The sequence below is a fragment of the Scardinius erythrophthalmus genome (assembly GCF_964197995.2).
Source record: "Scardinius erythrophthalmus genome assembly, contig: HAP1_SCAFFOLD_515, whole genome shotgun sequence".
Taxonomy (NCBI): domain Eukaryota; kingdom Metazoa; phylum Chordata; class Actinopteri; order Cypriniformes; family Leuciscidae; genus Scardinius; species Scardinius erythrophthalmus.
This window is the reverse complement of record NW_028296102.1, coordinates 19,972-33,035: the sequence shown is the minus strand read 5'-3', so window position 1 is coordinate 33,035 and position 13,064 is coordinate 19,972. Positions and strand designations below refer to the sequence as shown.

The 13,064-nt window shown below is 35.6% G+C and overlaps 1 protein-coding gene across 1 annotated transcript; it reads left to right on the top strand.

Moving 5' to 3' along the window:
- The first annotated feature begins 837 nt into the window (after positions 1 to 837).
- Positions 838 to 12,129, top strand: LOC308686609 (uncharacterized protein). Its single transcript, XM_081395046.1, has 3 exons — positions 838 to 995; positions 10,952 to 11,278; positions 11,617 to 12,129. Exons 2-3 carry the CDS (start codon positions 10,987 to 10,989, stop codon positions 11,820 to 11,822), a joined length of 498 nt encoding a protein of 165 aa, XP_081251172.1. The 5' UTR covers positions 838 to 995; positions 10,952 to 10,986; the 3' UTR covers positions 11,823 to 12,129.
- The last annotated feature ends 935 nt before the right edge of the window (positions 12,130 to 13,064 follow it).

Below are 13,064 nucleotides of genomic sequence, written 5' to 3'. Positions count from 1 at the left end.
TGAAATACATAAGTAAAATTTTTGGTCATAATATTAAAATTTTAAGTCATAATTTGAACATTTTACTGTGTAAATGTGATATTTTTGATGGAAGTCATAATTATGACTTTTTAATCTCACAATTTTTGTCATAATTATAATTTACCAGAGCACGATTTTTATTTCTTATCTGGTAGAAATGGGCTTCAAAGTTATACAGACAAAATCAAAAGTGCACACTGATCTACATCTGAAATTATATAAATACTCAACAGATTAACAATAAATTGTCTCACCGATTTCTGTGTGTTTCTTTTGTGGAATGTCGTCTCAGCGTAAGTGATCTCGACTTCACAAGTGTCATCTGTTTGAAGTTATAGATGCATTAAAACAACAAAACTCAATCTTAACTAGAAGAGTGTTTATCGTTCAATTTAGGGACACATAAATCAAACCCAAATGAGATGTTTAACAAAGAAAAGTATTTTACATTCTTTGAGTTTAATCAGCATTTAGATTCAACAAGCACAACCAAAGTTATCATTCATATACACAGATTTTAGAGCACCAGCTCATCCTTACAGATTATATTCATACATACAAATTAACTTTTCTGTTTTTGCATTTCCAGTGTTGATTCAGTTTGAGAAACCTTTGTTTGTGTGAGATGAGTAAAGAGCGATACAGTGTCATTTATATACAATTAGAAATATACATTTATTATGACAATGAAAATTATGAGAATAATTTTTAATTAAATGATACACTGAATTATTTCAAAGAATTATTTCTTATTTAACTTTTTTTAATGGAGAAGAGAAAACTTGCCATCTTTATCAGTTTTTCTGTGTTTCCTGCAGATCCAGAAGATCCAAAATCCTGCAACAATCATCAGAGATCCAGCAGAGATCAGCACTTTTAGAGGCGAGTCTTGTTGTGAAGGAGAGAGTGTGTCCGGTGCTGTATTGATAAAGAAAGAAGCATCAGTCTGATCTACAACAGAAGACAGAGATCAGGTCAGTAAACACACACATATATCATCAGTGCTGTGGTACCTGCACATGTGTGACAGAGTGTGTTGATGTCCAGATGTGTGGTCTGGTTGCTGATGGGATTGTTCAGCACACAGCTGTAGGTGTTTTTATCCTGATATTCCACCTCCAGAGGTAGAGAGAGACTGATGCTGAGATCACACACACTGATGCTGGACAATACACTGATTCCTGCGTACCAGGAGAGAGTCGCATCACACACATTCAACACTGATGAACACACCAATGAACAATTTGATGAAGAACATTGTGAAGAGTTACGGATGATGACAGGAACAGGCAGACGAGCTGGAAAACATGACAGAATTAGAGGAATATAAACACAACAATCAGATTATTTTCAACATTGTGAATTGTAGTGAATCCATGTAATACATTTTGTGTGGAGTGTGTGTTTAGTGTGTTGATGGTCACTGAATGTGTCTGTCATCTATAAAATGATGTAACATCTGAATATGTAAATAGAATATGTGAACATTTGGACAAATTATCTCTACTCACCATAGACAGAAACACTGAATGTTTTAATTGACTCTTTCACTCCACTTATATCTAGTTGATAAACTCCAGCATGTTCTGTTCTGGTGTTTGTGATGGTCAGAGATCCAGTTTGATCGTCCAGCTTCAGTCTGTCTCTGAATCTCCCATCAGTGCCGTAATATGTAGATAAAGTTTGATCGTTTTTTTTTATTTTAGCTATCAGAGAGTTTTCAGATCCATATTTCCACCATATGTGATCGTCTTCATGTATTTCAGTAAGATCAGAGTTTAGAGTAACAGATTCTCCCTCCATCACTGACACTGAATCTCCAAACACACCTGATGAACAAACAGATTTACACAGATTACGGCCACTGATGGTTTACAAAGCCTGAAATCAGCAAAAGTTTACATGTAAAGTTGAGAATATCCAAAACAAGCAGAAACACAAAACAAAATATATCATCCTTATTGGTGCAGCACATCCTTACACTGTGTAGAGAACAATTAGTGTTTAAAGTTTCAAAATGTATTGACAATAAATGCATGATAATTATTGCAGATTGAAAGTACAGTTTTTATTGTGCTGGATATTTTAATAACATTTTTAATTAAATGAGATATTTAGATCACTGGATAGTCTGCAAATTAATAGCTACAGAAATATTTTTAAAACTACAAAAAAATGGCTTGATATTTGAAAGCTCAAAGGAAAGTTCACACTTTCTGAACATTTACATTCACTGTACAGATTTCCATTATATCCATTACCATTTCCAGACCTGAAAATGTCACAGTAAACCTAATCCTAATCCCAAAAGAGACTGCATTCAAAGTTAGTAGATCTTGTATTATGTTCATACAATATTCATAATTCCTTTGGTAAATAAAAGCAGATGAAAATAATTGAATTTTAATTTACACTGAAACGGAAAACAAAAATAAGCCGTAAAAATGCTTTATAACTTACCAGTCAGACTCCAACAGCAAAAAAAGAACAAAACTAACACGTGAAACATTTTCTTCAGTGGTTCAGTGTGTGATCTAACAGCAGAACTGTTCAAGTGTTGTGTGAATCCTCCTATGCAGCGTTTGACCCTCCTATAGTTCACACATTGCATTTGCATATGATATAAGGTTATAGTTCTTCGGGCCCTTACGATTTTAACTGTTCTTGATGGATAAAAAAAATATTCTTTATTCTTATGAAAAGGTTTAGGGTTCATATTAGAAGTAGCACCGCCTCAGTGACCGCTTTTCTTCTGAGAGCGTAGTTACCTGACTGTTTCAGATGGCTAAAAGTAGAAGAATATTAAGTGAATTGTGAATGACCTGTATTTCATGGTGAAATGGAACATGACTCTTGACTCATGAAACTTTTTTTTTAAATACTGAAAGGAAAAACCAGAGTACAAAAGTTAAAAGCGTGTATGATCTCACAGTACCAGCTTTACTGGGGTTTATCTTCTGAGTCAAACTGAAACCTGCTGCCGTTATTCTTCTAAATGTGGTTTGATCCGTTGGGTGGACAAACATGTGTCGGTGACACTGGGCATTCAGTGAATGAGTGTTTAGTTTGTAGGTGAAGAGTTTCTTCCTGTGCTTCTACTATAATCATCTTTTTTGGCACTTTAATCTACTGGGGAAAAAACATGAGAAACTGAGGGAGAAAAACAATAGCATATTTATTAGTCACACTTTAGGTTCAAATTTTCACTAACTGCATACCATCCTCAATAACACATGAAATATGCCTAAGATCATAGAGACAGTGGATGATTGTCTGATACGTTGACATTATTTTTTTTAATCTGACTACATTATCCAGATTACATGTTATCAGTTTCTGCCTGCAGCTCGGCATATGATTATAAACATCAGAGACGTGACTGAGAACAGCAGTAACTATAGCGCACCCTATCGTGTGAAAGTAAGATATTCTTAGAGAGATGTGATTTTTTGCTTTGGACACTAGAGAGCGATGATGTGCTGAATTTGCCATTTTTCTCTTTACACAGAGTACAGAGAACATTGAAGGTGGGATCAATATTTAATAAAGTTAATACATTTCCATGCAGGTTAAGCTAAAATTAGAATATACATTTGAGGTTCTGTATGTTCTATATTTTGACTGGCCTACTATTTGTGAACCACTAAATTAAAGTAGAGCAAAGTGACAAAAAAACAATGTGGCACAAAGAAAGAGAATAGACGAAAGTAAAAGATCCTGGCAGAGAATAAATATGAATTAAAGGTGTAAGTCAGGGCCCATATGAGCTCTCCAGTTAATTCTGTTTTGAACATCATTTTTTGCTTACATTTGCACACACAGGCTCCTCTGATTTCTGTAAAGAAAATCAGCAGGAACTTGCTGATGCAAGAGTTTAATAACCTAATATATATCAGGGTTCAACATTAACACTTGTCTGGGACAAGTGGATTTTTTGAAGGGGCAAATGAAAGTATTTTACATGCCCAATCGGACAAGTATCCTGATTAAAACGTCAATATCTAAAATATATATATTTTTTAAAAAGAGTGATAGTGACATCTGGTGGTCAGACTTGTTTTCTCCACCATGTCTAACAAATCACCGCTGAGCAGAGAAAGCATGTGACCAAACAAAGCTTCAGAAGTCTGTGACACAGGAGTGGAATCAATCTGGGATCAATACAGTTCTATCTAATCTCATCTAAATTAACTTGTGCCAATGAGACCACAACTCATGTCATGTGTAGCCTGGTCAATGGAGTCACATATTGATCAATAATATAAAATATACAATTATTTGATCATAATTAGTAATTGACATGAGTAGTAAAAAAAAAAAAAAAAAAAAAAAACAGAACACCCCCCAAAAAAGTGTGTATCTATATGTGTGTGTGTGTATATATATATATATATATATATATATATATATATATATATATATATATATATAATTTTCTTTCTTTCAGTGGCCGGACAAGCACAGAAAATTCACCCTCCTTCTGCCTCAACTGGTTCACGGGTCATGCGTAACATTTTAGCTTTATTAATTTCAGTAAAAGTAACTGTTTTTCAAAATCAATTGGCTCCAACTCCAACGTGATCCACTCAGTTTCAGCCGCCAAAACTCAAAGTAGCCTAAACTCAATACAGCGTCGAAGAAACTCCACATGTGGAACATAGAAACCCCAGTGACAACTAGTGTTTAGGTGGTGTAATTGCAGAGCAACGCAGACAGAAAGCAGAAGAATAAATGCGATGTATGATGTACATTATGGTGTACACTTGATTCAGAAGTATAAACTGGCCTTTATAACCCGCTATGATTAAGACTCAACTCTCTTTTTTCCTGCAAACACACTTTATAACCCTAACCCAAGCTGTCTGGGTGTAGTGAAGGCTACATTCAAGATGATAAGGGCTGGTTACAGGTGTGTATAGCAGTGTACCAGGTGTGTCGGTTCGAAGACGACAGAGAGGAAAGTAATACATTTTTCTGATTTATTATCAGTTATGCAAATATCATCATCAGAGGGAGGAGTCAGTCTGTACAATTAACAAGTAGAAGAAGTTTGAGAACTGCAGTGGACTCTGGAGGGCTTAGGTGTTAGAGTCAGTGAGGCTTCCTTTGCAGCATCCAGAGGGAATGATTCTCCTTAGCTTAGCTTGAGCCTGGAGCGAGCGCAGATCAGCATGTGAGGATTAATGGGAATGATACGACACATTAACAGGTGAAGCATTTTAGCAAAGATTCCTGAGGTACAGTCAATGAGTCCTGTCTTAATCAGAGAGTGGTTCATAAGGGGTTTGGTTCAAATATTTTGACGCTTGCATAATTTTTTTGATCTCCTCAACCTGCTTTTCTACATTTCCTGCAGATGCAGAAGATCCTGACAGAAGATGCTGAGATCACACACACTGATAGAAATATACAGAAATTTAATAAAGTTGTCAAATAGTCTGCACTGCATAAATTCTAAATAACTATCATCATTATGCCACAAATGCTGCTGATTGAGCTTTAGTTGTACTGAATATTCAAGAATATTTGAAGGAGAGGACAAATAATCTTTACTCACCATAGACAGAAACACTGAACATTTTTGATGTCAGTTTCACTCCACTTATCTCTAGTTGATAAACTCCAGTATGTTCAGTTGTGGTGTTTGTGATGGTCAGAGATCCAGTTTGATGTGTATGATACACATTAACTAAAATGAAAAATATTGCGTCCAAGTGTAGGACCACTGCAAGCCAATGGCCATTAACATCAGCCTTGTGAGTAATAATCTTGCCTGGGCATTTATTCATGCATATAGCGACCCCTGCAGACCGATTTGAACCGTGACTAAAAATCATATCATCCCCCCACTGCTTTTTCCAAAAGGTAGCCTAACATCTGACATCTCTGAATGTGTTTCTTGTAGAAAAAAACAATGTGATTTTTGACTTTTGCAAAATAAGAAAATTGCCTTTCTCTTAACTGAGTCCTTTAAACCCCTACAATTTAAAGAAGAAAATGAGATATCAGATTTTAACGCGAACATGAACAATGAAACAGATAAAACTTAAAATTGAATACAAAAACTAAAAATTTAAATCCAAATAAAGATGTAGACTACGTGTAGAGTTTGTGGGATAGAAAAAACAGAGTCCCATTCCTTTATCACCCCACCTCACCTCATATCAAAGAGAAATAGTCAATACCCTTTTTAAGAGATACGTTTACCCTCGATATATCCAAATGGACCTCTAAACCCAGCTGCCTTGCCTTCCTTTCTGGCTTGTTCGATTCTTGGCCATAATTCGCGTCTCAATAGTCTATCTTCTTTCGTCAGGTCTTCGGCAAAACGGATGCCAGCTTCTTTGCACACCGATGACGACTTGGTTCTCTTCCATACTTCGTCCCGCACCAATCTGCGGGTAAAAAGAATGATCACCTCTCTCGAACGACCAGTCTCCTTTCTTCCCACCCGATGCACGACATCCACAGCCTCTTCCATAGTAGAAGCAAACTCAGGCGTTATCTTGCCCAGAAGTTGAATTACATCTTCTCTTATGCGCTCGTTTGAGTTCTCCTTGAGACCTTTTATGCGAAGACACCATCTTCTCTTGTAGGCTATCTTTCCTCTTCCAGCACACGAATTTTCAGATCATTATTGACTTCGGACAGATTTTCAATTTGTTTCTCCATCATTTTCATTTTGTCTTTGCATTCTCGTAACTCCTGCGCATTTATTTGGACGGACTTAGCAACGCTTGCAATCATCGCACTGTGCTGCTTCATTTGCGTGCTTAATTCTTCGTGCTGTAAATCTACCTTAGTTCCAAGGGCTTTAATCGCATCCAGAATAGCCGAGTTGGGCACCTCGTTTTCCTCACTCTCTGTTGGTTTTTTAGACTTTTTCCCTTTTTGGGGTTTACTCGGTGTGGGTGGATCAGAATCAGCACCTCTCTCCCTTTTGCTCGAACCTACAGCTATTTCCATTTCGTAACAATGTTCTTCCATATCGGCACCACAACTTTGGGTATGTGTATTAGCAGGTGGAGGTGGAAAAAAAAACTTGTCAAACTAAACTAACTTGGGAAATTTTGTGAGAGCACGAAACAGCTTGACTACTCAGTCCGCCATCTTGCCGGAACTGAAATATACAACCATCCTACCATTGTCCGGGAAGCAGACACACTCTGTCAGTTCAAAGCCAGATTAAAGACACATCTCTTTGACCTAGCTTTCACATAATACATTATAGACTTCTATAATTTAATGTTAGGCTGCATATAGTAGGTCAGCCGGAACCGGGAACTCTTCCCAAAAATCCTGATGTACTCGTTGCATCATGAGAAGAATGGCATCTACGCTAATTTTAGTGTCTGTGTTTATCCCGAGGTTTTTCCTGCAGCCTGCCGGATCCAGGCCGTATCCAGATCTGACGAAGGACCTTCGCCTGGACCGATGACAACGCAGTGCTGAAGTGCCAACTAGTCTCTCCCTATGGAGGATCCCACTAACACTCTACAGATAAGGCGTTGTCGGAAAATTAGTCTCGCGGTCCTACCCCAAAGCAACAAATAAAATAAAATTCTTTATCAAAATTTATAAGGAAAGACAAGTACTTTGTTTAGGCTTGGCTTGTAGGGAATTCCAAACCTGCGTATATTCAAACGCACATAACTATAGAACCAATTCTAAATGCGCATGTGAACGCCATCAGCGTTTCTCACAGGTTCGCGTTTAAAGTCTGTGTAGAGAGAATGGTGTCGTCTTAGCGGCCCCTAATTTAATAACAAATGATCATTGCGACGGAAGCAAATCAATTAAAACTAACTTTAGATGGAAATAACTTAACTCTGCTGTAAAGCCGAAACAATCTCTGTTACCTTAAATTATACGCTTATCTCTGTAAAGCTGCTTTGAGACAATCGACATTGTTAAAAGCGCTATATAAATGAAGATGACTTGACTTGACTTGACATAACATACAATATGATTACATAGGCATTTCTTTCTATATGTATATATTTCATTATTTAACAAACATGTACACTCATTCATAAATTATATTTATATATACGTACATTCATAATTTTAAGTTTAGCTTAATGTTTTTTTTTTGTAACATTATGTCTAAGATCTTCGTTACATGATTTATATTTGATAAACCTTTTTTAATCAAATATAAAATAATTACTAATATAAATATTTTATTTAAATACTAACATATTATATAAATTGATAAAATAATTTATTTGTCTGGCTTAAAGCGTCATCCACTTCCGACTTTCGGGGTTTTTTTAGGCCTAACGTCCATTTTGTTGTAACTCGCTCTTTTCCATAGGGAGGGTTTACTTTCACTTTGCATTTGACCATTTAATCAGAAATAGCTTCGACACTTTTGAATCAGAATCTGAATTCGTTATCTGAGGAGAAAAGTGGTGAAAATGAAGCTTTTCTTAAACGTGCTCAAAGTGATTTTATTTTTACTCGACCACAGACCTGTTCTTTGATAACGTCAGTTGCAACCTTTAGGCCGCATCTGTGGGTCTAGTGATTGCTTAGGTTTAAGTCTATTGTTGAGAAAATATTTAGGGTGAAAAGAGAGCCTGAAAGGCTGATTTCTGTAAATCAATGTAAAACTAAATGTATATTACAGCACAGGGTGAAGTCAGTATATACATTAACGACGATTTAAGACAAATAAATGTAATTTAATGTGGTTTAAATGGTGTGCGACCCCCTTAACGCAGTTGAAACGAGACCAGATCATCTGTGTGATGTGTCCTTTTAAACAACTCAACTTTTACAATAAACATCAGTAAAAGTTAACATTGTGGCTTCTGGCAAATTATGCAAATGTTGCTTTGCACATGTTAGGCTATTTAGGGTATGTGGGTTGTTTAGGACGACTTAGGACTTAAATATATTTATAAAATGTAGAAAACACTGTTTTATCTGAGTGTTAATGCGGTAGAAAATAATTCTGGTAAGACTTTACAATAAGGTTAGTTAGCATTAGCTAATGTATTAGCCTAACATGAACTAACCAATCCATTTGTTACTGTATTTGTTAACGTTAGTTAATGAAAATACAGCGGCTCATTGTTAGTTCATGTTAGTTCACATTGCATTTACTAATGTTAACAAGATTTTGTTAGTATTAGTAAAGTATAAGTAAATGTTGAACTTAACATTAAAAAAAGATTAATAAATGCTGTAGGCCTATATGCAGTTCATTATTAATCCATGTTAACTAATGTAGTTAAGTAATGTTAACTAACAAACCTTATTGTTAAGTGTTACCCTAATTCTTTTAAGTATTTTTTTGGGTACTATCATCTATGTAATATTTATATTGAGTCTATGAAAATGTTTGATTTAATTGTAAGCTCCAATCACCGGTCCAATGACGGCGTCCGGTGTCTTGGTTTGAAGGGAATTCAGCGTGTATGTCTTTTTGGGCGCTTCTGAAAAATCACTTTAATTTATTAAACAGTTGATTTCCCATTTTAATTCTGACTCCATTAATAATTTAATCTGACTCCAATTTTAAGTGACTCTTTGTTTTTACTGACTTTTCTCTTAATAGCTGATCAACTGAGGAATTGTGATTTAATTTGGATCTTTACTATTCTTAACATTCCATACTTTCAGTTATTAATACATTATGGACCCGAATGCCGCTTAGAGATTACGTTGGCCAAATCGTGTTTCTCACGGACACAAACCTGTTAATTCTGATTTTAGTCAGTGGATGTAGGGTTTGCTAATCTACCCCTAAAGTCAGTCGCCTACTGCTTACTGACTAGAGAGTGTAGTTTAATTTAGCCATTTCCATACAACTTGCTAAACCAGTGATAGACAGAAATCAAAAGGTCTCCAGATGACGTGCCTACTGCTCCGTTCATACATGCGCCTTTAGTTTGACCTACCTTAACTAAGATTTTGCGGTAGCACCAGCCTCCTTAAATATACTAAAATAATGATTTCAGAATACTTCAGAATAAATCAAGATGTAACATTTATTTTGCCAGGTAAGGTTAAACATCAATTAAAAGAATTAAGCAGAATACACAATACATAACTGATCAGCATAAAATACAAACATAATTCAAAATGCAATATCAAAAATAGTTTCAAAGAGTCAGCATACCTGGCAATAGAGACACACAGCAACAGTGTGGGAAGTTCTGTTTACAGATGCTTCCTTGAGTGGTTTGCCAATTCCCTTTAAATACCCAAGTGGAATAAAAGAACAATAAACATCTAGCACCCAAATATTTATTCAGCTTTTGCTGGACCCTTTCTCGTGCCCAAGTGGTCACGCCTGAGTTTGGGGGATAAACACAAATGGTTATCTATTATCTTTATTGGGGCATCTTCCCACATCAGAAGAACAGGCATTGTTTTCTTTGTTCTGACTGTTCTGCTGCTGCGGGAATGAAACTTCTTTACCATTCGCACCAGAAGTATTTATTTTGACCTCTCATAAAACAACTGGAGACAGTAGGTGTGTGTGTTTTGCATGACTGAATGAGACGGGGAGAAGATAGTGTGAGGAGTCAGGACCCCAGCATGGGGGGAAGAGACGAGATTGGAGAAGTTGTGTTGTGCTCTCTGTCCCATAGATCTCTTCTTCAGATTAGTGAGTTTTATTGTTTTATTGCGGTTTAGGATTCTTGAATTCAGTCTTAGTAAAAGTCCATCCTTACATAATTGCATTTGCAAAAACACTGTATGTGTAGGGGAAGGGTCTGAGAATATGAATCAGGATGTGGGTTGTGTGATAAGATCATTCATGAGACTCGTGTGTGTTTGTCTGATGAGTGAATGTGCGAGTCTGAGTTTTTCTGATGTTTGTTTGCATGTTTAAAATGATGAATCCAGACATATTTCTCTACTCACATTTATGATCTGTAGAACAAAAATCACTACACAATTGTTTTTTGCTCAGGTGCGTCTGGTGTTGGATCAGATGAAGTGTCAGTGATGGAGGGAGATTCAGTCACTCTACACACTGGTGTTCAAACAAACCAACAAGAAGATATAAAATGGTATTTTAATGACACTCGCATTGCACAAATCAGTGGAGATCTGAGCAAGATCTGCACAGATGTTCAGTGTAATAAAGGCACTGAGAGATTCAGAGACAGACTGAAGCTGGATCATCAGACTGGATCTCTGACCATCACAAACACCAGAAACACAGACTCTGGAGTTTATCAACTAAAGGTCTTCAGCAGCAGCGACAGTGAAAAGATCTTCAGTGTTACTGTCCAAGGTGAGTAATTTAATAAAGTTTAAATCAACCCAATAAGTGTTGGACTGTGGACTGTTTAAAAAAGGAAGTTTTGAGTCAGTGACACCTTGGCTAATGTTATTAAACTGCAAAATGCACAATATTATCCAGTTTTCCTGTGAATGCTGCTTTTAGTTTAGCTCAAAGTGCTGATCTTTTTTGAGCTGCAGTTGCTAAAAACAAAAGTCGCATTTATCAGTTAAAACAATGTCATACACCTGATGACAAAAGTAGAAAGGTGTAATGATCAGTCAACGATATTGGTAAATACTGGATGTAGTATAATTAACTTTCTAGTAATAATGTCTGTTTCTCTGTAGATGTTCCAGATTCAGGTCTGTCTTCAGGAGCTGTAGCAGGAATAGTTGTTGCTGTTCTGCTGGTGTTTGCTGCTGCTGCTGCTGCTGCTGTGGTTTACTATCGTCACCGCATGAGCCATGCAGCAGTATCACAGACTGTAAGTATTACAGATATGAGATTTACTGTGCACAAAAACCTTTTAAATAACAGTGGTATGAATACATAACAAACATAGCGATACGCAAATACATACACTGCTGTTCAAAAGATTGAATGTTTTTGAATGAAGTCTCTTATGTTCACCAAGACTGCATTTAAAAATACAACAACAACAACAGTTAAGTTGTTAAATATTATGACATTTTAAAATAACTGTTTGAATATATTTTAAAATGTAATTTATTCCTGTGATTTTTATTTTATTTTATTGAACATTTATAACAGCAAATACATACAGTTACAACTCAAAACAGAATTAAACAACAACAATATAATTATAAACAGTAGACAAAAAGCCAGTACAATAAACAGACAAAAAAAAAAAAAAAAAAAAAAAAACACATTGAGCCAGGGGTAACATATAATTTAAAATAAATTAAATTCAAGAGAGAAAGAAATGCTTAGTCCTTTTTTTTTTTTTTTTTAAAGCATAAATATTATACTTTGTTCACAATATAATGGACTTTAAAGCTTTGACATTGCTAGAAGAAGAGTAATACAAATAACATTTCAGGTTTGCAAAAAATAATAAAAAGAGGTTTGATAGACACAAATTTACACTTGTGTACAAAAACCTGGAAAATAAATAGATTTATAAGAAAATACTTGTCTTTTAGATTCTTGTCAGAGTTATAAAATCCAAGTAAGACATCCGTAAACAACAAAGAAAAATTGACTAATAAAGACAAACAGACAAAATTTCTTCCAAAAAGTAGCTACATCAACCCAAAAAAGTTGAATCTCGTCCATCTCAGATTTTTTATTTTTTTTTAGATATAAAGATTGACTGGGTAAAATCGATGTAACAACTTGAATGATACCTCTTTAACCTTATTAGTATAATATTTGTTGGATAGAGACCACACTTTCTTCCAAGGAATATCATTAAAACAATTACTCCAATTAAAATATTACAGAAGGGACAGTAATAATATTGTTCGGAAAATGTTGTCTAATCTTTCTATTCCTGAGAGAGGGACTAGATAAAAAGCCAATCTTCCCTATTGCTGTCTCACAAGGATGTATCCAAGACAGGGCTCCAGACTAACTTTTCCACTGGTTGCACTGGTGCTACCAACTTTCTCAGTTGGTCGCACCAGCATATGATTTGGTCGCATGCTGATGAATAGTGGTCTCAATCTGCATACAGTTTTGCACTGATGTAAAAAGACTGACAGTGACACAAGACCTCATGTTAGCAAAATGTTTTAATCTTTTAACTTTCAATCTTTTCACTTTGTTTTTTAAA